The following is a 25,784-nucleotide window of genomic DNA, read 5'->3' as shown; positions in this document are numbered from 1 at the left end:
CAGTGGAGAAGTCAGTAATTGCTGGAGACAGGGAGAGCTGGGGGTTGGGCTGAGAGATCCATGTATAAATAGTGGGATCTCAAATTGAAAGGCATAAATAACAGCAGGAGTGATCTAACCCTATGCAGTTCATCCTCGACGGGGAGAAAGGGGGGAGAAACAAGAAGGAGAAGCTTCAAGGGGACGTGTAGATCTCCTAGTACAGACCAAGTGGATCTCTGTGGATACAAGATCACAGGGCGCAGCAGCCATGGAAGAACTTACTGCTTTTGTATCTAAGTCATTTGACCAAAAGAGCAAGGATGGCAGCAGTGGTGGCAGCAGCAAGAAGGAGACCATTACATACAGGGAAGTTCTGGAGACTGGCTTAGCCCGGGCCAGGGAACTGGGCAACTCTGATGGCAACCTCCAGGACATTACAGACAATAGCAACCACTGCTCACTGCACCTCTACAAGGAGCACACAGACATTGACAAGGACAAGCTCAAAGACTACAGCAGCAGCAGGATATCCGAGGGTGAGTATCATCTCTATGAACTGTACTATATATGGACTGTACTGTATGGACTGCACAGGGAAAACTTCCAGCCATTACACACTCCAGTGCATGAGCCAGAACTGTATTTACTGCTGAACAGATTCTAACAATTATGTGTCATGCTAAAGCAACGCCAACTGCTACACTACACCATTATATTATAATATATGTATCTTCATCTATATGTAGTAATAATAAGAATCACGAATTCAGATTTTTTGTTAGAATATATATATATATATATATATATATATATATATATATATATATATCGTAAGAATTGTAAGCATACCTTGTTGAAGCTTTCCTATAGTAAAAGGAAGTATGTGAGGGGTTATATTCAGTTCTGTCGTTGATAATGTCTGACAACTTCCGGATAGTTTTACTGTTAATGGTTATGAATCATTATAAGGCCCAGTTGTAGATTATAAAGCACATGTCAGGAGGGCTCCATTCTGCAATATCAGAGGCCATAGACATTAGGCTCACTAAATATTTTTTGGTTCACTTAGGGAAACAGGTGTCCTTCTTTCAAATAGTTATCATGGCTATTGCTTTTACAAAGACATATTGCAAACAGCCTGGAAAACATGTGGCTCTGTGGGGAGGGGCTGGGGGGCTAAAACGTTTTCATCTGGTGGGACACAAGGTGAAACTAAATTAAAAACAAGACATGGAAGATCAGGATGGAGGAAGTATAAATGTGTTCTGTGGTGCTATTATGTGTTATGTGTCTTGGGAAGCATCAGTGTATGTGCAATATGCACAGTTTCATACACTTATAGCAAAGTTACAATCCACAGATAATTAATTGATAATGTAATAGTCTATTTATTAACTTAATCTACTTTCTAAAATACTATATTACATTATAATAATTACTGTATATCATATTTCTATTTATTTTTTTGTGCACAGAAAGTACAAACTAAACATTTCAATAAAACTCATATTAATTAAAATGCATTTTTATTAAAAATGAAATATTTAACTGCATGTCATCACATAATAATTACACATGGCAGTCACTGGAAAATATATTATAATGTCATTGTGTGAATCTCTGGTCACTTATTACACCCGTGCTTTCACTGCAAATATTTGAAAACTTTGTGGAACAGAAGAACAATAGCATTACCCAGCACACAACACTAAATAGAACTCTAGTTTTAGAAAAGTTTCTGTATGGGCTTGTATTTAAAACGTAATATCGCTTTTCAGTGCTAATATTTATATAGTATGATTCTAATTGTAAGAATACCAATAATGATTAAAAAATAACCTCCTGCTAATATAAATACCGTACTGCTTTTTATAATTTTGGTCAGGCATCTCATTACATCAGCATAAAGAGATGAAGGTTTGAAACTTGACTATCAAGTTCCTAATTGAGGTCCCATTAACCACCTCCAGAGCCTTTTTTGCTTTTTTCATTGAAGATGTATTTATAAAAACAGAATTTCTGTTCTTTTCTTTTCCTGTTAATACAGACAAATCTACAGAGAGACTGAACTGTAAAGTGTGGATAACAGAATACATTGTGCATAAGTGTTTTTTGAAAAACAAATCTTAGTAAATGATTATTAATATATTATATAGCAGGTTATTGTAAAATGATCTATCTTTCCATCTTTCTTAATATCTTAATATATATCTATTACTTGCTACAAGTTGTTTCAGAATCATTGAGATGAGACAGTGGTAGAACATGAACCCTAGAGAATGGGCATAGTGTAATGTTTGCTGTTAATCTATTTATCCTATGTAATGAAGCCACATAGCAGAGCGAGCTGGATTTATTTTCCTTATTAAATGCTATGAAATAGATACAGATCCTCGATCGGTGTGTATTACCATTCAGTAGATGAAGAATTGATTTCCCTGCCTGTGTCCTCTGCACCGCTATTGGACTAATAGTAATCGATTGAGAATACATTAAGACATATCTGTTCGGATAGGACGAGCAGTTCATGAAATACATGACGGATGAAGAGTCTTTATTAACATTACTTAGTTCTTCCTTCCCAAGGAAAATCACATTTCATCCATCAATTATTCTAGAGCTAAATAAAAACTAGAAGAGGAAGTGCCTCTTGTTAATTGTAGATGAGGTCCAGGGTCATTTGTCTCTAGGAGAAAGCTTTATGTAGGGGGATCATTTATCATAGATACATTATAGTAGCATGTGATAAAATTTGTCTAGTCTCTGCACAGGCTGGGGAACAAATGCACAACATGCTATGGTATTGATGGGGGTCCCTGTGTCCACAGGAATCTACGAGTGTAAGGACAAGAGGGAAGACGTGAAATCAGAGGATGAAGATGGACAAACCAAACTGAAGCAGAGAAGAAGCAGAACCAATTTTACATTAGAGCAGTTAAATGAACTAGAAAGACTGTTCGATGAGACTCACTATCCTGATGCATTTATGAGAGAGGAGCTAAGTCAGAGGCTGGGACTTTCTGAGGCAAGGGTTCAGGTAAGGAGATAAACTATCACCTAATGTCATCACAAACTACTACATAATCATCACTTCCTAGGCATTTTCAGATGTATGCCTTATATGACTGTCTATGTATTTATCTGGACATAAATCTATGTATTTATCTTTTTATCTATATTCTATCAATCATCTACCTTTATCTTAAGCATTGATCGAATTACAGACTCTACATTGTTTACACCATTCATTCAAATAAAACAAGAGCAAAAACACTCTTCAAAATCGAGTAAGATTGTGTGTAACAGAAAGTTAGCTGGGCTATAAAGTTCGTCATCGTCATTAACAAGAAAATGTGTATAAAATATACAGCAAAAATGTAATTATATCATTTAATTTTATGTAAAAATTTAAATATATTAAATGAGATAACAGAAATAAGCAAATTTGCTTAATTATTAAGATTAAAAACGTGCATTAAAACATGCTATCACACTATGAAATCTATCTATCTAGCTAGCTAGCAATCTACTTAGCGGGGACAATGATTATATTCTTCAGGCTTTCTACCTCATTATAAAGAAAAGGCAACTGGTGTCCAGAGCACACATGCAGCTTTCTGTATGCCACCGGCCACAACACCCCTTTGGCAGCACAAGCACATTTGGTCTTATTAGTTTTTAGCCCAATTTCGCAGCTTCTGTTGGTGCCACCGCAGAATAGAATAGGCCCCTTTAGAGGTTCTTTGGCTGCTTTGGGGCTGGATTATCCTGAGCCGGGGGGTGAAGGTGCCCCAGCTGACCTGCTTGACAGCCATATGGATTTATGACATCCAAGTCCTCCCCATCTGCTCCCTCTCTCTGCCTTTAAAGTGCTGGAAACACAATCCTGAAAATGACGATTATTTAGTCAGTAAAACGTATTTACGAGCTTTTAGCAGAGCATTCAGCCTTTATGACAGGACGCAATGAATTAAATGTCTATTAGACTGAATCATAACTTCTTCTGCCTCACAAATAATCGATATACACAACAAGCACGACAAGCACAAGTAGACATGTAAAGAAACCAAACTAAACATTGCACTAATAATAACAACTAATATTGTAACAGGGAATTCTATTATTTCATTACTTGTAGATCGTCGCAAATCCTACATATTGAATCATGTATTTGCATGTGGAATTGGTGAAAAAGATAAAATTACATACAACACAACAACGCTATTAATATATATATATACATATATATATATATATATATATATATATATAAATTTGCATGAACTATTCATACACAGTATATATATATATATATATATATATATATATATATATATATATATATATATATATATATATCAGACAATCCGCCATGTCTATTTTCCATGTAGCTGAATAGGTTCTCAGTTTTATCACCATTAGCAAAGATCTGCTGTTACTCATCTATAATATCTTCCAGTGCCTTGATGTGTTGTTTCTTGAAAAACACATTACTTGTAATGTCGCTATTTAGTACAGAGTAGCACCTTCTCAGGATGTCCAAAGCTTCAGAAAATTGCTCCCTAAACTACTTTCAGATCTCAACCAAAATGTCTATATTGATTCAGGTGGAGACATGAAAAAAAAACTTTGGAGCTTTGAAAAAAAAAAAACCCTATTTGGAATAGAAATAGTTGGACAGTTTGGGGAAGAGGAAGCTAATTATGTGACAGAAAATCAGAACATTCCTAATAACGTGTATTAGTAATGAAGGGGGGGAGGAGGAGGATGTTGGGGGGGGGGGGGTTATATGGTAAATCCTCTATGGTGGCTTGTTGTAATAAGCACACACTGTCCTTGTTGTTAGAAGATACAGTTTCAATTGAGAGTGGAAATTTGCTGTAAATAAATTGCTGCTCTTCTGCCTGCCTGCTCCTTATTAACCTTTTATTTTTAGCGTGTCCTGGAACCCCATACCACCCAGCTGTCAGGGTTATAATTGAAAGTTATGAGCCCATAGTGAGGAGCAGGCAGTAATTCAATTACAAGAAATATCTCTTGCTTTATGGCGCACAGCTAAATTAAATGTCATTATTCACTGTCTGTAATGGAAATCAAAAGGAAATCAGATTAGAGTATTTGTGAAAGAAATCACTGAGTGATCCTTAATGAAGAAATAACTGTCCAAAACAGTGTACTGCGCTTTACTTAGCAGATCCAGCTCTAATGGGGATTGATCCCGACCCTGATGGATTATTGCTCAACCTACTGGCTCATTTATCACTTTTATTTGTCATCATAACCTCATGTGTTTTTTTTTGCTTGTCCCATGTATTTATTCCAAATAAGTGGCCAGCCAATGTGCCAGGAGCTAGCCAAAAGTGCCCCCTCTCTTTAGACCATAATCACATTACACGCTGATTGCGCTTCTTCCTTTGTCTGCGGGACCTCCATACACAACAGCATCTAGTGAATTCACACTGCCCCTAAGCTGCAGTGTGGCTTTGATAAAGTAAAGGGATCAGTATCACAGGGCCAAATAGCGATTGCGGTGGGCCATGTAAACTATGCTGACCCCCTATTAAAAAAAACCCTCGTCTCTGAAGTATGGGGCAACTACTCACACTTTTACAGATGACATTGCTCTCCAAGCACTGTGATGAATGTCTTCCAGAGTTTCTTTACACTAATTACTGCCTTGTAAATGACCATCATTAAAGCAATTGAACAAAGCTTGGAGGGGAATGCAAAGCAGAAAGTACAGCCACGCTGAAATAGTAGTTATTGTCTAAATGGACGTTTTGGAAAGAACTTCCCATTTTTCTGCTGATTTTTACTATGGCTCCCTCCTTTCAAGTTCGTGATATCTTAATTATTTTTTAGAAAAATAGTGATATATGATTTAAACTGCAATTCACATTTTCTTTATAATAAAAAAAATTGTGCTGCATCATTTCCAAAAACGTCATTTAGGAGTTTAGTAAAATGAGAAAGGGAGAAAAGTATGAAAATTCTGCACCTGTCAGAACAGAAAATGTTAGGGATAAGGTAGTTTCTAAGAACTTTACACTGCTCAATATGTGAATGGCCAGTGACCATCGTAAATGATGAGGACAAACTGGGATCAATGTTTTCTAGAGATAATAGTTCATGTTTAGATAAAAGGAATTTTATAATTCATATACATATATTTGATATACATACATATTTATGTATGTATATATGTATATATTAATCTATCTATTTATCTATCTATCTATTATATGCATCAATCATCTATCTGTCTATATCTCTGTAAATATATTATCTATCTTTTTTACTTAAAGTAAAACTTTTTAAAGTCTATGTATGTATGTATGTATGTATCTATCATCTATCTATCTATCTATCTATCTATCTATCTATCTATCTATCTATCTATCTGTCTGTCTATCTATCTATCTATCTATCTATCTATCTATCTATCTATCTGTCTGTCTGTCTATCTATCTTTCATCTATCCATCTATATATCCATCCATTAATATATGAATCAACCATCTAACTATCTTTCTATGCCTATGTCTCTCTCTCTCTCTGCTCCTAGCTGATTCCTCTGTTCAGTTTGGTGGTATGAAATAATTACCAACATACACCACTCTCTTACAAAACAAGATTATCTATTCAGATCATCATGTTTATACTTATGTTCTGTTAATAAGTAAAGTAAAGGATTGAGTATCACAAAAAGGGTTATTAGAGCTGTAGGTCCTCAACAAAAAGGGATTCAACTAGACAATATCTAAATAGGTGATTTGTCAGGTTTAGTGTGATAAATAAAAATTATGAAGAGAGGCAAAGAAATAGTACTGTATATGTTATGTTACTGTATTTACTATGAAAAGTGTTATTTATATGTATTGAATGTATTTTAGAACTATATTGGATATTCAGACACAGAAGAAATAAGAGTCTGAGCCAATATAGTGAAAGCTTGACAGGTTTAAGAGGTCATATTTAGAATGAGCTCAAGAATACAGAACCCATAACATTCAATTAGTTCACAACTTTATTTTCCAAAATATTACCTAAAACTTCTGTAGCACATTGGACATATACATTATATATATATTCTTCTTGTTGTTGTTACATGTAAGCATATATTTTCATAAAGATATAATAAAGATTTAACATATGTAACTTTCGAATATGATGTTATTATATGTTATTATTCCTGAACCACCTATACATAGAGGGTCTTCAACCTCTGTAATGTTTCTCAGGTATGGTTTCAGAATCGAAGAGCAAAATGTAGAAAACAAGAAAATCAAATGCATAAAGGTGGGTACGGTGAGTAGATCCAAACCCAATGCAATCTTGGTCTTTATTCAGGTGGCAGAGGGTTCTTCCATTTTTATATTGCATAAAAAGTATATCTGCTGGTAGCTTGGAAGCACAACTAGTCAAAGTTTTTCACATTTCATCCCAAGTAGTTGAATATGATTACATTCTCACAGCATATATGTCAGCAGTCTGCTGTGAATTAGGGAACCAGGGATTCAGTAGCAAGCAAGTATCCTTAAACTTGTACATTTTCCGCTGCTTATATAACCTTCAAATTGGATTATATTAATATAGGGTGGAAAAAGAAGTATCCAGTGAGGCACCAGGGAAGAAGTAATATAATGTATAATATTTTACTTATCAGTTATTGTATATTTGTAAAAATGAGATAAAGCAAGAGATTTTTTCTAATATTTATACTTATATATATTTATATTTATGCTTATCTGATGTTTACTCTATTTACCATTTCATGTGGATTAAGTTAGGTTGGCTAGAAAATACCTATTTTAATACTACACAAATAGGACAGTCAAATACTACATGTGCATGGAGATGAATGGTGAATAGTAGATTATCAATCAATCATCATCATTGTGAATAATGACTTTAGTTTAGAAGGCCTTATATATTTCACCTACAGTCTCTAGGGCTTGTTGTTTAAGATTCAATGTGTATTTTAGTGAATTTAGCATGTATTCTGATGCTAAAAGTAAACCAATTCCATGAAGATTAACTTCACCAAGTGAAACTACTTTTTGCACCCAATTTACTATTTGAGTAAGGTTTAGTAAGGTGTTTCAAATGTATCAATAAAACCATTTGCAAAAGAAAACAATCACTTTGAGATGTGAACATTATTTATTTCTACATTTTTTATAGGAGTCATTTTGGGAACAGCAAGTCATTTAGAGACATGTAGAGTTGCACCATATGTGAACATGGGAGCACTGAGGATGCCTTTCCAACAGGTAACTCCAGATTAAGATTGTAGTCCACATAATGTAAAATCCAATATAAATCATGATAAAAATGATGTTTCTCATATTTCCTCTCATCCAGGTGTCATTTATCATTGATGATCATGTATTAGATTTGATCCTAATTGATTTGTGGCAATGGCTGTTTTCACTGAATATGTCAGCCTTGTGGCAATATTTAGTGTTACACCCCTCCATGTGAGGTACTGGAATCTTGTAATTTTATACCTCTTAAGTTTCTAAGGACTCATTTATGCCCAATGTAAAGCTGAGTTAAATGGCCTCCTACTTTTCAATTAATTTTGAATTAAAAAAATATGAAAATTGTATATAATTTGTCTCCTCTCATGAACATCCCTTCCTGATAAAACATTTTTTTTTCTGATGTGATTTTGGATTAGATAGAAGATATATGCAGTGGGGAAGGGGGAGGAGTGAGTCACAGCAGCTAGGTCTTCCCCCTCTAGCTCACAGACAACTGCATATTGTAACAGAGGGGAAAGCTACTGAAAATTAAAATATAAAGTCACATAATGGTTAAAAATTGTATATCTAGGCTAAGTTCACACTACTGTTAAAACCTCCAGTTCTTACCTTTTTTTTTTTTTTTAAAAAAAGTAAGGAACGGAGATTTAAAATATAATTAAAAAAAACCCATTGCCATCAATGTAAATTTGAAGTCATCTGTTATGTTCAGTTTTGGATTTATCCGTTATAGATGTGTTTTTTTTCTAATGGAGAAAAAGTACTGCAGCCACCGTCATTTTTTCCGCCAAAAAAAACGCATGGATAAGAGGATGCTTGGCAAACTGAACATAATGGATGACATAAGGTTTTTCATTGATGTCAATGGGATTTTTAATTGATATGTTAAACCTCCGTTCTTTACTTTTTTTTAAAACAGAGGTAAGGAATGGAGGTTTGAACGGTAGTGTGAATTTAGCCTTACTCATGTACACACTCAGGACTATTAATTTATTGTTGGAAGATTAGGTAAGCTTCAACACTGGATATCTTTGAAAGCTGTCTGTCCCTTTAAAAGTAGTGTTAAATTCTACACTGTTTCAAGTAGCAGATGTGAAAGAGATTTCCAAAACTGACAACTAATAGATGATTACAAGATAGGTCAATAGGTCAATTAGCCAATATCCCCTAAAGCGGAAAGTTCTTTAAGCGGTGTAGTGGCTTTTTAGTCTTGGACAACCCCTTTAAGATGATATCCTGCCAATAGGAAACCATTGACCCCACATTTGATTCACAGATTATTGGTCTGATAGTGAATTTTGAGTTTTTCTTTAGTCCATGACTAAACAGCGACTTTAGTCACAAAATATGAAGATCACAATGTTGGATTTTTCTGTCTTTTCGGACACAGTGCAGCTGCAGCACAAAACTGGCGCAGACACTTTACAATTACATGCGCAAGTGGTTTGCACTTTCTTTCTAGTGAAAAGTCAGATAGAAAACTGGTGCAGGGAGTTTAATAGATCTGGACCATTGAGTTGCATGTAATATAAACCTAAATATAATTTTTTGCTAGCTCTTGGGTGCTGTCTCATGGCGTCCTCTTCTCCCCCGCCTTGTTTCTTTCACTCGGCTTTTCCGGCAGTGTGGGCAGAGGCACATCCACGCTCTCTGCCCGTTTAAACGAACATGGCCTGATGTCATCAGGCGGCAACACGCCATGTCATAGTGTGTGTGGGAACAGAGCAGAGACATACCTCTCCCTGCGCTGCCGGGAAGCCGGAGCTGAGCTGAGAAGACGAGCCGGGGGAAAAGGACACAAAAGAGGAGGTGAGTACTAAGTTTATTATTTTATCAGGCAGGCAGTGCATTTAATAAGAGGGAAGAGCTGGACACTTTACTTAAAGGGGGCAGTACTGGACACTTTATTTAAAAGGGACACTGCTGGACACTTTATTTAAAGGGGGCACTGCTGTACACTTTATTTAAAGGGGGCACTGCTGGACATTTTTTTTAAAGGGGGCACTGCTAAACATTTCTATAAAAGGGGGCACTGCTGGACATTTCTTTAAAGGGAACACAGCTGGACTTTTTTGTAAAAGGGCATTGCTAGACATTTTTGTAAAGGGGGACATTGCTGGACAATTCCTTAAAGGGGGGCTCTGCTGGACGTTATTTTTTAAAAGGGGGCCCTGCTTGGCATTTTATTTTAAAGGGGGGCTATGATGGACATTTTAGTGATGATGCGAGGCTGCTATTGGACATTTTATTAAAGAGTAGTTGCTGCATTTTTCAACCTAGGCTTATACTCGAGTCAATACGTTTTGACAGTTTTTTTTGTGGCGTAAATAGGTACCTTGGCTTATACTCAGGTCCCTTGTCCTAAGTGTGTCCAGTAACCTTTAATAAAATAATACACACAATTGTGACGATATCTTACTTGTTATTGGGTCACATGGCATGAAAAAAGGTCACAATTCCTGGTGTAAACTTGAGCCTTTTGCACACCATGTGGCACTTTTAAAAAGGCATGGCAGGGAACAAGGCAGGCCAGGGCTGGGGATGCACTGGCCAGTCAAAAACGTGGCACAGGTTATAGGCAGATCAGGCCTGGTATAGGTTTCAATTCTGTCACACAAGTGCTGCACCAGAATTGCTAAGATATTGGAAACTGCTGGGTGCGTGGAGGAAAACAATGCACTAGTCTTAAAGTGGTACATTTAATTGAATTCATCTGCTATATATGTACATTTCTTCAATTGGATGTAAATAAAAAAATGTACCCGTGTGAAGATAAATTCCCATAAATGTAGTCATTTAGTCCCTTAGAAATGAGATTGTTGTCTTTGGATACAACAACCTCGGCTGGAGTGATTGCACAAACAAACAAATTGTTGCATTAGAAATATTCGGGACGGGTTACTGCATGTCCCACAGCTGTCCTGGGGTAATGAACACTGTTCAGGCAGGGCTCAATAGTGCATATGTGGCCCCTGCTACCAGAGTGCAGCAATGGTCATATCCAAGGACATCTGTTTTTTAGGCGACATAGTGAAATTATCTTCACAGAGGTACATTTTTGTAATAACTTGCAATTGAAGAAATGTATATATATGGCAGATGAATTAAATTAAATCTGAATCCCCAGCTGAGAATACCTTTTAGTACATCGGCCCCAATGTGTGCTGGTCACATCAGTAGATTGAATATAATTGTAATGTGTTTTGATCCTGTTACTTATTGACTTAATAAACATTTATATGTACATATGTCATATTTACCTGTAAAATGTTTATCTTGATTGTATGACTAGTTGAGTATGAATTATCACAGATGCTGTGGCACTCATGGAACTTATGTTGGCCTAATTCCTGCTTACTGATGAAAAGATTAACTATGATTCCAACTTCAGTTCTTGCTTTATTTAAAAAAAACAGTAATAATCATCCATAATTATAACTACAAAAGGGATATACAGGCGGTCCCCTATTTAAGGACACCCGACTTACAGACAACCCATAGTTACAGACGGAACCCTCTGCCCACTGTGACCTCTGTTGAAGCTCTCTGGATGCTTTACTATAGTCCCAGACTGCAATGATCAGCTGTAAGGTGTCTGTAGTGAAACTTTATTGATAACTCTTGGTCCAATTACACCAAAAATTTTGAAACTCCAATTGTCACTCCAAAAGAAAAAAAATTGTCTAGAACTTCCATTATAAAATATACAGTTTTGACTTACATACAAATTCAACTTAAGAACAAACCTCCGGACCCTATCTTGTATGTAACCCGGGGACTGCCTGTACAATAATTATAAATACGGAAATAAACTGTAAAACATACATCTATTTTATGTACGCTATTTCAGGCTGTGGATAGAATTCTACATATAAATTTTTTTTGTTCTTTTGATTATACTTGTCCCATAATTTGGACAGAAGTGTCTATACTAGATCAAGGGAATGGCCTATGCCCTATTGTTTATCTCGGTAAGTTTCATTCACATTTAGTGGTAAAGTTAAAATAAAATTGTCAAGTCAAGTATACAAAAAACACAGAGAACGTATGATAAAACTGTTGCAGGAGCTTTAAAAATTCTGTAAAACTTGATATCCTTTATTGTAAGATCCATATATGTTTACCTATAACTTAGCACACATTTGAATGTTGATCTCTCATAAAATCAATTACAAGCTGTCCTCCACTTAAGGACACCTGATTTACAGACAGCCCCTAGTTATAGACAGACCTCTCTGCCCACTGTGACCTCTGGTGAAGCTCTCTGGATGCCTTACAATAGTCCCAGACTGCAATGATCAGCTGTAAGGTGTAATGAAACTTTATTCCCATGACACTAAAAATTTTTGAAAATCCAGTTGTCACTGGGACAAAACCATTTTTTTTCCCCGAGTGCTACAATTCTAAAATATACCAGTTCTGACACACATACAAATTAAACTTAAGAACAGATTAAAGGAACCTATCTTGCACAATATTGTGACTAACGCTCATTTCACACTATCGTTACTTCCCTCTGTTAAATCATAATAATAATTCCTTTATTTATATAGTGCACACAGATTAAGCAGCGCTGCACAGAGCTTGCCAAATCAGTCCCTGTCCCCATGGGGCTCACAATCTAAACAACCTAACAGTATGTTTTGGAGTGTGGGGGGCAACTGGAGGACCCAAGGGAAAACCCCCAAACACGGAGAGAACATACAAACTCTTTGCAGATGTTGACCTGGATGTGACTTGAACCCAGAACCCCAGCACTGCCGTGCTGCCCATAATGAATGGAGGTTTAACTGAGGTTTAATGTATCCCTTAAAAATCCTATTGACATCAATGTAATGTATATGTCATCTGTTATGTTCCATTTCGGCAGGGGTCCGTTATCCAATGCCTTTTTTTGATGGAAAAAATGACTGTACTTTTCCTCCATTTGAAGAAATGCATGGATAACTGATCCATGTCAAGCTGACCATAATGGATGGCATAAAATTTACATGGATGTCAATGGGATTTTGAACTGATATATTAAACCTCCTTTAATCTCCATTCTTCACTTAGGGAAGGAACAGTAGTGTGAATTTGGCCTTACTTGCAAGAACTTAACAAGATGCACTTTAAGGCACAAACTATGGGTAGCAGACAGATAAGCTTTTTTATGTAAACCCATTTGTGCAGCAATGCATTGTGAGGCTGGTTAGCTGACTTGTACTGGCTATTACAATTATATGAACACGTTTGTTACCCAATCTCTTACCAAAATGATCCCTTCAACAACCAATCAGCAAATTCTTTATTCCACAGCAGATTTGAAAATGAAATCAATTACAAATCATCTTGCACCACATTCCAAATGAAGTTACATGAAAAACATTTTATTTAACAATTACATTTACATATACTACTATCTTAAATAAAATACACGAGAATATCAGTTATATTTAATATCTTAACATTATTTAATACAGATTATAGGAATTCTGATTTCTCAGAATTTAGGGTAAATATAAGTTCAATTAAACAATTATAATGCAAAGTCCAACAAATGTGTCTGACCATTAAAATTGAAAATTCTTTATAGAAATGTCCAGTAAAAAGATACAGAGCATAATATCTAAAAAGGCCTTCTTTTCAATCACATAAAACATGCTGCATACTAATGGCCAGACAAATTTTTTCTCCATGGTTTTGCCTACTTTCACACTGATGCCCTTTTCTATTTTTGACTTGCTGCATTCCAAAAGCTATATGTTTTTAATCATTTACTTTACGGCACCTATTAGGGTGTGATGTCTGTGGGACAAATTGTACTTTCTATTGGCGTCATTACATATCCTTTCCAATGTACTGGAAAGCCTGAAAAAAATTCCAATGTGGTATAATTGACAAAAAAAGCTGTTGTACCATTTTCTTATAGGATTGGGTTTTGGCTTTTACTATGGGGTCCAAATAACAGATTCCCTTTACACTTTGGGGCATTTCAATTATGGAGATGACATAAGTAATGTAACAAACGTTTTTGTTATGTTTTAACATTTCTTCATATCTGGAAATTCAGATTTCTTTTTATACTTTGGTTTAATGAGCTGTGTAAGTTATGTCCCTGGGGATCAGCTGACATTTTCATTGATAACATTATAGGACTAGTATGACTTTTGATTTATTTTTATTTTGATTACATTTTATTGGTGGTAAATGGTAAAAAAAAGTGAACACTTGGATGTTTTTTTCCTTTATGGCGTTCGCTATATGGGGCAATTATTTTATATGTAACTAAATTACCATATGAATTGATTTGATAGGAAACTCATGGACTACTATAATCTTTATTTCTTTTTTTGAGGGATAAAAATTTTGGGAATAATGTACCTGTGAATTTATACAAATCCAACCTTTATACTTTACACAAATTTATACAAATACATACTACATATAAATGAGTAATTAACAGCAAATAGCTGAGTTTATAATTTTATGGAACATTATATGCTTAGATTTTATTTTATAATGTTACATTTTGAAAAAGTGAATACTGGCATTCATTATCCCAAATATGTTATCTACTAAGCTATATTTCACATTATTCTTTTCAGTCAAGTCTAAAACATTAAAAAAGTGATTTTAAATCCAAGCAAAATGTCCTACCAGATCTCACGGGTGGTGCCATTTTTGCATCTTCACAAGAGTATGGAGAGCTGTCATGTCACTCCCTGGTCACATGCTCTATAACTAAGCAAAGATCCAAACATATTAAAGTTTTTTTTTTTTAAATCTGTGTGAACATAAATAAGTTGTATGAAAGTTTCTAAAATCGTTAATAGCTCCCACTATTCCATTATACAAAAATAGTGCTGTTATATTTACTAGGTTGTGGAGTTGTGTAGGAAATGTCATACTATTGGGGGGGCATCTAAGGTACACTGGCGCATCCTACGTTGGCGCTTGATGTTAACCTTGCCCAACTGGTTTCACCAGATTTGGGATGGCCTAGCCCACTCTTCGCCCCTCCATTACCACTTGGTGTGAAGGAAATAGTCTCTATTCCTTCACTAGGAATAAAACCTTGTGAAGGCTTGTACAAGCTTTGATAAATTTCTCCCTATTTCTATATAAAAATTGCAATATTGTTATTTATTGTTACCGTATTTTAGTAATTTGAACTAATAAATCATTATATTAGTGAAGTTAAACCGGAGAAGCAACCAAATTTTCGTGTGTTGCCGCTATATTATATTTTCCCAAAAATAAACATGAGGCATAGAATTGGCTTCATAGCTATGCATTAGAGCAGTGCTTGCATTCTACTCATTCTGAGACATCTCTTCCAAGATATTATTTATTACTAAAATGTTTATGGATAAAAATAGTTTATTTAAAACAGTCCCATATATACAACCAAAGATATCAGTTGCAAATTGGGTATATGTTTTGCATCGCTCAATGTTGGTGGCCAAATAACACTCAGCTGTCTTTGATTTGAATAAGTTCATCTTTCAGTACTTTTTTGGCAAAGCTGTAGCTTCTATCCAGGTGTGAGCTGAAATGATTATGTAGTTAGGGCAGAAAAGATTTTTTTTTCACTGTAATTAAGTGTTAAATATATGAAGAACAAATACTGTTTGTATGTCTGATATGTCTTGTATTTATTCATCGGTTTAATTATAAGACATTTTGCAAATAAAATGGTATATCAAATTTCTCCCCTGATCTGCTGCAAAAGCCATATATGCTGCCAGGCCTTTGCACAATACAATCTCGCCTTTATAAGAAACTGTTGGCCACCTAAATTCACATTGATGAAACTGATGTTTGTATGGAAAAAGTGGCAAACTGCAAGCATACATGTGGTTTCTGGACAGATGTCCAAAACAAATGTTTTCAATCAAATTCATTTTTCTTTGGCCATTTCAACTAGATTTTATGGTAGAAAATGTAGACAAACATGAGCACCTTATGACAAATTTACACTGTGCCACACTCAACCCTAGAAGAGGCTGCAAACATATTTCATTTTCACTGTTAGTGATGAAATATAGTCTCCTAATGGCCTGAATATATTTATGATATAGGTGAGCCAGAAAAAAGAGATAACATTAACTTGTATTAATGTAAAATTCCTGTTGCTGCTGCTGCTGGCTACATTTGTGTGAATTTATTCAAATCACTGGCCAAGTTTTACACATTTCACAGAATTTTTATACAGCCAAACATTTTAATTACTGCTTTATTAATGTTAAAATACAAAGATGTTTTGTACACATTTAAAAAGAACATACAATTTTTTTTAACATTTTCTTCAAATACCTTTAGCACAAAGTATTGTCTCATTCAATATAAAAATATAGCTAACAGATCTAAACATCAGGGGGAGATTTATCTTTTCTCTTTCCTGTTTTCCTGTCAGTCTATTTCCTCTTTTTGTCTTGTTTATTAGTGTAATTTGTCTTAGGTGGATTTTCCTTGTGACGTTTGCCTCTTCGTCTAACATTGCTGCCTTGTTTGGAGGATGCAATTTTTTTTTTAAAAGATGCATCTAGTGCGGGAGATTTCTAAAACTTGTTTTTCAGTGAGTGCAGCTTTGTTTTTTTTATAGTATATCTAACTTATGGGTTATGCTTGCAAGTGCTCTTTCACACTGGCGTTATTTTTCCTGTCTGTGTATCTGTGATACTCACTAAAGATTTACTAAGTTTTTTATGGGTGTTTTTTTTTCTTTTTAAGGATCCATTGTCTGTGGAAATTTTTTAAAATCTCACTGATATGGATCATGGAGGTCTATGGGTCCGAAAAAAAAACTGATAACATGTCCATTTATTTTACTGATGAGGCTGGATAACCTAGGGGGAGATTTATCACTACCTTTCTGCTAACTGTTAGAAAAAAAGTCTTAGGATTTTGCGCAGAGACATTTTGGTGTTTTTTTTTTTGCATCTTTTCCACATTTGCACCACAACTCGCGATGTACTGTTTTTCAATGGATTTGTTGGATTTATCTAAAAATTCTAGCCGTTTAAACTAAAGTTAGATGTATTTGCCAACTTGGACTTTTTGAAAAGTCACAAAAAAGTCGCAAATGCTAGACTTATATTTAAAAAGTTAATTTTAGACAGCAATGTAAAAATGCAGTAAAAACACTTTGGATCTAAAATGCTTTATTTATAGACATCAAATGTTGTGCAAATTTTAACAAATGGACAAAACTGCTGATTGCAGACAATATAACCAAACACATAATATAAGGAAAGGTGGAGATTTATCTGACCAGGGAGTTAGACTAACTACCACAAGTGCACAAGGACAATTAACACAAGGAGAATCCACCTAACACAAATTGGACAGAAAAAGAACCAGACAACTAGAAAGAGAAAAGATAATTCTCCCCTCGCTGTTATGTTTTCTAACCAATGTAAAAGCTTTCTTTTTTTGGAAGAAAATGCAAACACTATAGATGCGCAATGGCGCACGTCAGTATAAATCCAGCCTTAGATAAATAATGCAAATCCATCCTAAACATGTGTACACATTGGATTGTAAACAAGGAAAAGTCACAAAAAAATTAGCAAAAACCTAATTGTGTAGTTGTGCAACTTTTCTGCACCAACATTAGAAAGATAAAAAGAAAAAATCTCCCCCAGCAAGTACTGGTTTGACTCATGCAATGAGAAAAAGTCACAAAAAAATAGCAACTTTTATAATCCCCCATATATTTTGTATAAGTCTTATTAGTAAACCCCAGTACAGTAAAGCAACAGTGTGTGCTTCAAAATGGCTTCCAAAGGAGCCAGTAGGAAGTACCAGAAAATTATCTGATGTTTTGTCAGAAACAGTGCTATGTCTGTCCATGGGCTATGTCTATGGCTATGTATCACTTTGTGATTTCAAGTGAATAAAGCTGGATTGCAATACCAGACACCTCCCATGGACAAAATTGGTGCTGTTTCTGGAAAAAGAGAGTATACCTTTTCTTCCAGCCCTATTACGATTATATTTCATGAGAATCCAAACACTCGTTTTTCTGCACTAGTTCTGGTATTGAAGCTGTCTTATACTTTTAAATGAGGGTGGGGGGGGCAGAGGGGGTTATGAAAGGGGGCTGAATTGTATGTCGATAAGATCATAAGGCACCAGAATACTTTGGTACAGTGGTCATATTCCCTTCTATTGATAGTATGATCTTTGGTATGGATGCTTTTCTGTTTACTCATCTACACCAAAATAAGGAAATCAGAGGTGACATGGAATCACCCGTTTATTGAACAGGACATTTTAACAGAGTGAACTAATAAGCTTGAGGCAGACATTCTTTATGGTCTTTTAAAAGCTAGGTGGATATTGATATATACTCACTTTTTGACAGAAAAAATCCAGTAAAAAGTAATGAATAGCAAGAGAAAAATACAATAATATATTTTATATGTAAAAAACCCATATTTTTAAATCATTGATATACTGACAAAAATACAGAAACCCCCAAGGTTGACTGTAGTGAGATGCTATTAGAAAAAAATATGGTGAAATAAAATTAAATACAATTTCCACTTTATAGGTTTAATGTTGCAGTATTATTTACATGATTCAGTTACTGTACTAATAATTCATGATAACACATACAGTTGCTTAAAAATATCCCCGCAGCCCAAGAAATGCTTCATGTACACTCTGTGTTTGTGCAAATGCAAGAGTCTTCTTTACATGTAAAAGAACAACCTGAACTTATAATGAATTACAACTCAGTAAATCCAGTACACAGTAAAAAAAATACACCAATGACAATTTTTTTTACTAGTGTACTTACAGTGCTATCAGACTATTTAAAAGTTAAATTATTAATTAATACAATTTCAAACTTAAAAATAATTATGTAACCAGTGTGTGAAAACTAAGGCCCAAAGTAGTACAACTAGATGTTACCATGTTTGTAAATAATAACAGTAAATAACATAAAAAATGTTACAAATAGAAGCCAACATGTATTAAGCACACAAATACAATTGTGGCAATGCAATACAAAGATGTGTAGTTCTAGTTTCCAATATTAATTAAAAGTCATATAATACGTAGGTTAGGAAGATAAATTAAATTTAGCTTTTATATTCACCTTCTCTGCACAAGCTAAAAATATATACTGTCTAGATATGACAAAAATGCAATGCTTGCATATTTTTAAATTTAAACTTTCAGAGTCCATTGCCTTCTGTTAACGTTGCGATTGATATTGAAATTTAATTGCATAAAAAGATAAAAACAAAAAAATTAATAGATATACAAGAAAGCCTTTTTTTACAAGGTGAGAATTTTAGTGGACGATACAACAAAAAAATTCCATGCATTAAAAAAAATAATAAAATTTTTGTTATAAATTATTAATACATAAGATATAACTTCAACCCCACACATTATGAGAAAAAAAAAAGAAAAACATCTAAAAAAAGTTTGCTGCTTAAAATTAACCCTTGAAACATAAAATTTCCAAATCTGGTAAGGCCTAGGAAAGGTTTGTGTATACATACACCGCTTAAACTTTACATTTTAACTACATATTTTCTCCACAATATACTGTCCTCATTTTTGTGCTTAATATTAGATGTTATTAGATTATTTGGCAGAACGCAATGAAGGGAAATGGCTAAGCTGTTTAATTCCTGTCCAAAATTGAATCCTCCCTTTATAACAAATAATACAGCTTACATGAATATTACACACATCTGGATTGCAGACTAACAAATCCAAACTAAATGGATTAACATTTGGAGTTTTTAACTATTTCTTTTTGAAATGGTAGCAATGTATTTGTATTTCCAGTAAGAAACAATATAATAAAATCATTCAGCATATTAAAAAGTTCAGCTCTTGTTTTCAATTAACAGAAACTCCTGCTTTAGTAGTTATTTAATTTAGCTGATAGAATTTATTAGTCATCAGGCAATCGATGAGAAACAATGGGGAGATTTTTCTTTAGTTCCTTTTTTGTCTGTTTCTTAATTTGTCTGTAGGTTGATTTTCCTTACATTTTTATGTAAAAAGTATCAGTTGGTTGTCACACTTTTTTGTGGCTTTTTCAAAAGTTGCCAGTGGCCAATACAATTAACTATAGTTTCAACAGCTGGATTCATTAGTTACATAAAGTGAATCCACCCAAAAAAGTTGTGGTGCAATCATGAAAAAACTCACAGAAAAATGTGCAAAAGCCAAACTGTGCAAAAGTTAGTTTTTGCACTAAAATTAGAAAGAAGAAAAAAAAAGATATTCCAAGACATAATTGACCAAATTGTCACTTCTGGATATTTTGGCAGCTAGTAGGCCTCATTGCTACTTTATGTGGTATATTAAGTGTGAAAAAAGATTTTATTTGCAGAGGAGTGTCATCAAGCTTATGTACAATGTTTAATGAATTCATGGTTTTGACTAATTAACTAATCAAACATTTAGGAATTTACAAATTTCTTTCACTTTTACTGGTCCAAACAAGTTATAGCATCGCAACTATAGAATAAATTAACAAGAAGTAAAAGAGGGTGGTTCTGTAAATGAAATATCTCATGCAGAGTAGGCAAAAATTTAAATACCACATATGTATTAGCATAAGAAAATGTTCGCATATGTAAATAATTTAATTTTTTAAAATTTTTTCTTGCTGACGAATTAACATTAAAGTTCAGAGGGGATTATAAAAGCATTTCACTATACTCAACCTGTATGTTAATAATTCCTGGTTGCTAGATTAATTTTAAAATTGTGATAAATGTTGAATATTGATATGTTAAGCTTGAAAATATACTGTATATTTACACACGCACATATGTATATGTATATATATATATATATTTATTTTTGCATTTTTTCATTGATTCAATAAATTTTATTTTATCAGCAGTTAGTGAATAAGTAATAGCTGCTAAGATGGTATTTATTAAAGCAGTGCACAGTTTTTAGATAAACTACTTGTATTACTTTGTAATGTGACTTAACATTATTCTTTTTCATGCATCTTTAATTTCAAATATTAATATGATATCTTATGGTTTATGAAAATTCAGAACTATAAACAGAGAATATTGAAAATATATCTCATTTGTTGCTTAAATTATAACTTCACATTTTAATGTATAAAATGTTTGGCCCTGCTGATTTTTTCACTGCATTTTTATAATTCAGTCTCTCAATTAGTGGTGTAGTATAGGAAGGCAAAATAAGACTTTACTTTTAATGTTTTATTTGTTACAATGTGGCCCTTTTCATGCTGTTTCCAAAGTACAGAAAGCCTTTTTCTTAAGTGTTAATAAAATGCTACTGTGAAAGTTATAGGGCCATATATCAAATTTCTGGTCTGCAGAACGTGAACATATTCCGTGCCACACATAAGGAAAATGCTCCCATTACAAGCTATTGGGATTTTCTAATTTGATTAGGTTGCTGTAAAAGTTTTCAGCACTACAGCCCTTGATTCACACATGTTCTTATTATAAAGTATTTTTAACACACGATTATACAGTTTGTGTACTATCTTTCTGTGGAATCAGCAGACATTTATAATAAACTAGGCTGTTTTGGTAAATCATTTTATGGCATTATAACATTTCCTCATATATTATAAAATACTTTATACGCTACACTGTAAATGCAAACCAGTTGTGAGCCATGAAAAGTTACATGAAAAGTTTAAACATTTTGAATGTGACAAAATAAATATATTTTACTGACAGTACAGAGATTTCTATAGTGCAAATAACCTAATTATCTTAATAATATAAGATGTAGACAGACAAACTATACTTATTTCAGTGTTTACAAATAGTAACAATGTGTATATGGGTTAATGAATAATTATACATTGTAAAGTTACTATAAGTTGAATTGGGCTAAGTTTATCACTGTATTATCTCTAAGTGCAGTGGCCTGATGCATTAGTCCATTCTAAATAATGGAAGCATAACAGATGCTATTCTTCCAAGGGTGCCACTAAATACTAAATGGAATGACTTTAGTATTTACTGGAGAGAACAGTGAAAATGAACAATGATCCCTTAAACTAGCACTGGGAATCACACAGAACCACAGAATAATCCATACAGTAATAGTGATGTGTTAACATTTTAGTTAATTATTAACAAACTCTATAAAAACATAACTTTTAATACATTTAGCATAAAAAATAATCAACAAGACCACTACCCATCTAGTACAAAATAACTAGATGGCAAAGAAGCACAGCAACCAGTATGCAACTAGCGACCGGGAAGATCAAAATAAGATATATGAAAAAAAGGAAAGAACTCACCTGTTTGGATGGGAACTAATTGGGGAATAGGGATAGAGCAGTGCCTACATCTACTCTTAGTCTGGGACCCTTTGTTGCAGTGGGTCCATTGACCTACTCATTGCATCAGCTCCTGCCTCCACTAGACGGGTGAGATCTTATCTTTTTATCATATATCTTATTTTGATCTTCCCTGTCGCTAGTTGTGCCTACTGGTTGCTGTGCTTCTTTGCCAACTAGTTATTTTGTACTAGATGGATAGTGGTCTCTGTATGTTGATTATTTTTATGCTAAATGTATTAAAAGTTATGTTTTATATGGCCTGGTTTGACCCTCTTTGATATTTGAGTTTGGTTGGTGAACCTTCTCCGCTCCTGGATTAAGCAAACTGACACGAGCGTCCTCCGTTGTTATTCAGTTCTACTTCTTTGTATTAAAAGACTCTACAAGCAGTTGTGATCATACAAATCTACAGAGAGTGTTAGGTATTGGTTCTGGAAAGCTGTACTGTTCCGTGTATGTAAATAGCAGCAGGTTTGTGCAAAATGTATTTATATTCCAGTTTTGCAGCTGGCATTGGATACTGGCTTGCAATGTCGTGCAAGATCTCACAGCGCAACCCTTCCCTTATGCTCTAAGTAAGAGCAGTAGCAGGCTCCCGAGTTGATAGAGAGGGGCCTAGGGAGCCGTGTAAATGCTGACCTTAAAGAATACAGCATTTTACAGAGACTCCTCAGCAAGAAATCCTAGAATATTAATTAATTAAAGTCCTACTGCTACGAACAGCACACACAATGGTAGAGTTATATAAATCTTTGCAGGCTTTACCCTGAACATGTGTGTGGTCCAAACCACTGGTAGATATAAAGAGGAAAGTGTGTATAGTAGTATTAATCAGTTATGCATGTGTACCTATAAAGAAGATGCTAAAAGAAGGCCCTTCCTTTAGCCTCTGTGGTAAAACCAGTTTAATGTAGAATTAGATGTGGGGGGAAACTTCAAAAATAGTGCAAGGTTGAATTGGAATTGTTGCCAACTGCAACAAATTGAATTTTACTTTACAGTTCCCAAAGTTCCCAATTAAAGCTGAAACCTTACTTATTTTCACCAGTCTTGATATTTTCCCGCTTTAACACTTTTTTAACAAATTACTGAATTTGGATACTTTTTTTCTCTTATGATACTTGACACATTTTGCCTTTCACATCTTTTATTGTCAATCATTAATCTTGCAGGCAGTATATTTTCGTGTATTGTATATGTATACTACCCTGATTATATTGTACCTTATTTATGTACCTTGATATGCCTTTAGGAAAGCAAAAGCATGCTGTCAATGCCGTGGATCCGATTGTATTGTAAATTCGAGCCTTTGTAAAAACAATAAAAAACACTTGTAGTACATGTAGAATTGTGTTGCCTTATGATGCAGAAATTCAAACTAACTTTATTTTCTTTTCTCTATATTATGTTTTTTAGGTCCAAGCTCAGTTACAGTTGGAAGGAGTTGCCCATGCTCATCCTCATCTTCACCCACACTTGGCTGCCCATGCACCCTATCTTATGTTTCCTCCACCACCCTTTGGACTTCCTATTGCATCACTGGCAGAAACTGCATCTGCTGCAGCAGCGGTTGCAGCTGCTGCTAAAAGCAACAGCAAAAACTCTAGTATTGCTGACTTGCGACTCAAAGCCAGAAAACATGCCGAGGCTTTGGGACTCTGACACTATTAGCCATTGGTTTGACAGTAAACGGACTTCCTTATTTCCCTATTTCTGCCATTATATGACTCTACAAACACCAAATGTATTGGTAAATGCTTTGCAAGTGTAAAAGAACAAAAGGGCCTGTACTGCTCTCTAGAAGAACAACAAAGAGTGAGAAGGATCTTTAAATCAAATACACCATATGGGTCAGTTCATGGCACATCATGATTTTTCATGATGTTTGCAAGATAGTGATTGCGAACAACAATGGCCACAGGAACAGTTAAGAATATAGCCTTATATTATTTGGAGAAACATATTCACATTTGAAGAAGAATGGAAGTGGAATTTTTTTTACCCTTGATAAGATAACGAACTTGACAATGTTGGCTGCTTTTAATTTTTTCTGCATGTTACTGAGAAAAAAAAAACGAAAACGTATACATAAATCAATATATTATAGATATCTGATCATTGGGGCTGGTCTCCATAATGCCAATGCTATTATTCCACTGCCACAAGAATCTTCCTTTGCAGATATAGTTTTCCAAACCTATAATGGAGTTTTGGATACAAAAAAAAAATATAAGAAAAATCAAGACTCATCCTTCATAATGTATAGTAGTCCTCTCACCTCATGAAAGCAGGCAGCAATAATGTATTTTTTCCAATGATTATATTTTGGAAAGAAAAATATTTGCTAAATGCACCATTTATATGTGCATTCAATTTGACGTAAAGGAAACTGGTTTTGCTATGATTATAGCATATTTTAACCATTAAGAAACATCAAGTGCTTTGTGCCATTTACCTGTACACAGTCATCTCGTTAAAAAAATACTGAATTAAGTAGTAATTTGGAAATCCCATTAATGTTAATTTATTGGAAAATGGAAGAAGCTGGATCAATGGAAATAATATTGAGACAGAATTAATTCTAGTTAAATGCAATTAAGTGCAATACTGTAAATATTATAGATATAAAAATGACATCTTCGGATGTTGATAAGTAATTTTGCATTTACCTAGGCCAAGCCTTTTGAGCTTTACCTGGGTGTTGCAGTTCATTTGCCAAATGAGTTAATTCCATGGGAATGGATTAAATAATATTGTCTTCTTCCTTGTATGAGGAAAACTGCCATGGTTTAGTCAATGTGCCATATAATGATGTTTTCAGCTTAAAAGCTGGCATGGTGGTTTTTATTTCTGTGCTTTTTTCAATTATGAATTGAATACATCTCGGAATAATTGACTTACTAGGAAAATGCTGGTTGCAGTAAGCATTGCAAGGTATTGATTATGTTACAAAAATACCAAAGTGTTTGCTTTTTATTTTATTTAATGTAAAATGTGTCCACAAAACTTTTCAACACAATGTTGTAAATTGCCTAAAAAATCCAACACTTTTCTCTTAAATAATTATAAAAGAAGAAGGAAAAATTACCATTTCTGTTTGGCATTTGTGTTCAACATGTACAAGACAGGCAAACCATTTTGTTTATTTTTTTTTGTAAAAATGTAAGTGGATGTTTTATTTATTTTTCTGTTTGAAATTTTTATAAATGTGTAATATTTTAA

At 34.2% G+C, this 25,784-nt stretch overlaps 1 protein-coding gene across 2 annotated transcripts; it reads left to right on the top strand.

The window, feature by feature from the left end:
* On the top strand, positions 1-25,784 carry LOC140118140 (short stature homeobox protein). Of its 2 annotated transcripts, none has more exons than XM_072135638.1 (5): positions 1-518; positions 2,811-3,019; positions 7,223-7,280; positions 8,166-8,254; positions 23,979-25,784. In XM_072135638.1, exons 1-5 carry the CDS (start codon positions 251-253, stop codon positions 24,222-24,224), a joined length of 870 nt encoding a protein of 289 aa, XP_071991739.1. In that variant the 5' UTR covers positions 1-250; the 3' UTR covers positions 24,225-25,784. The 2 variants fall into 2 exon arrangements, with proteins under 2 accessions (XP_071991739.1, XP_071991738.1); XM_072135637.1 differs by having other exon boundaries at positions 7,223-7,289.

Source organism: Engystomops pustulosus, chromosome 2, assembly GCF_040894005.1.
Source record: "Engystomops pustulosus chromosome 2, aEngPut4.maternal, whole genome shotgun sequence".
Lineage (NCBI taxonomy): Eukaryota > Metazoa > Chordata > Amphibia > Anura > Leptodactylidae > Engystomops > Engystomops pustulosus.
The sequence above is the reverse complement of the archived record's forward strand: the minus strand, read 5'-3'. Positions and strand labels throughout refer to the sequence as shown.

Coding starts and splice junctions, on each gene's coding strand:
- LOC140118140 (XM_072135637.1), top strand. CDS start 251: ATGGAAGAACTTACTGCTTTTGTATCTAAGTCATTTGACCAAAAGAGC. Junction 3,020..7,222: donor TTTCTGAGGCAAGGGTTCAG/GTAAGGAGATAA, acceptor AATGTTTCTCAG/GTATGGTTTCAGAATCGAAG. Junction 8,255..23,978: donor TGAGGATGCCTTTCCAACAG/GTAACTCCAGAT, acceptor TATGTTTTTTAG/GTCCAAGCTCAGTTACAGTT.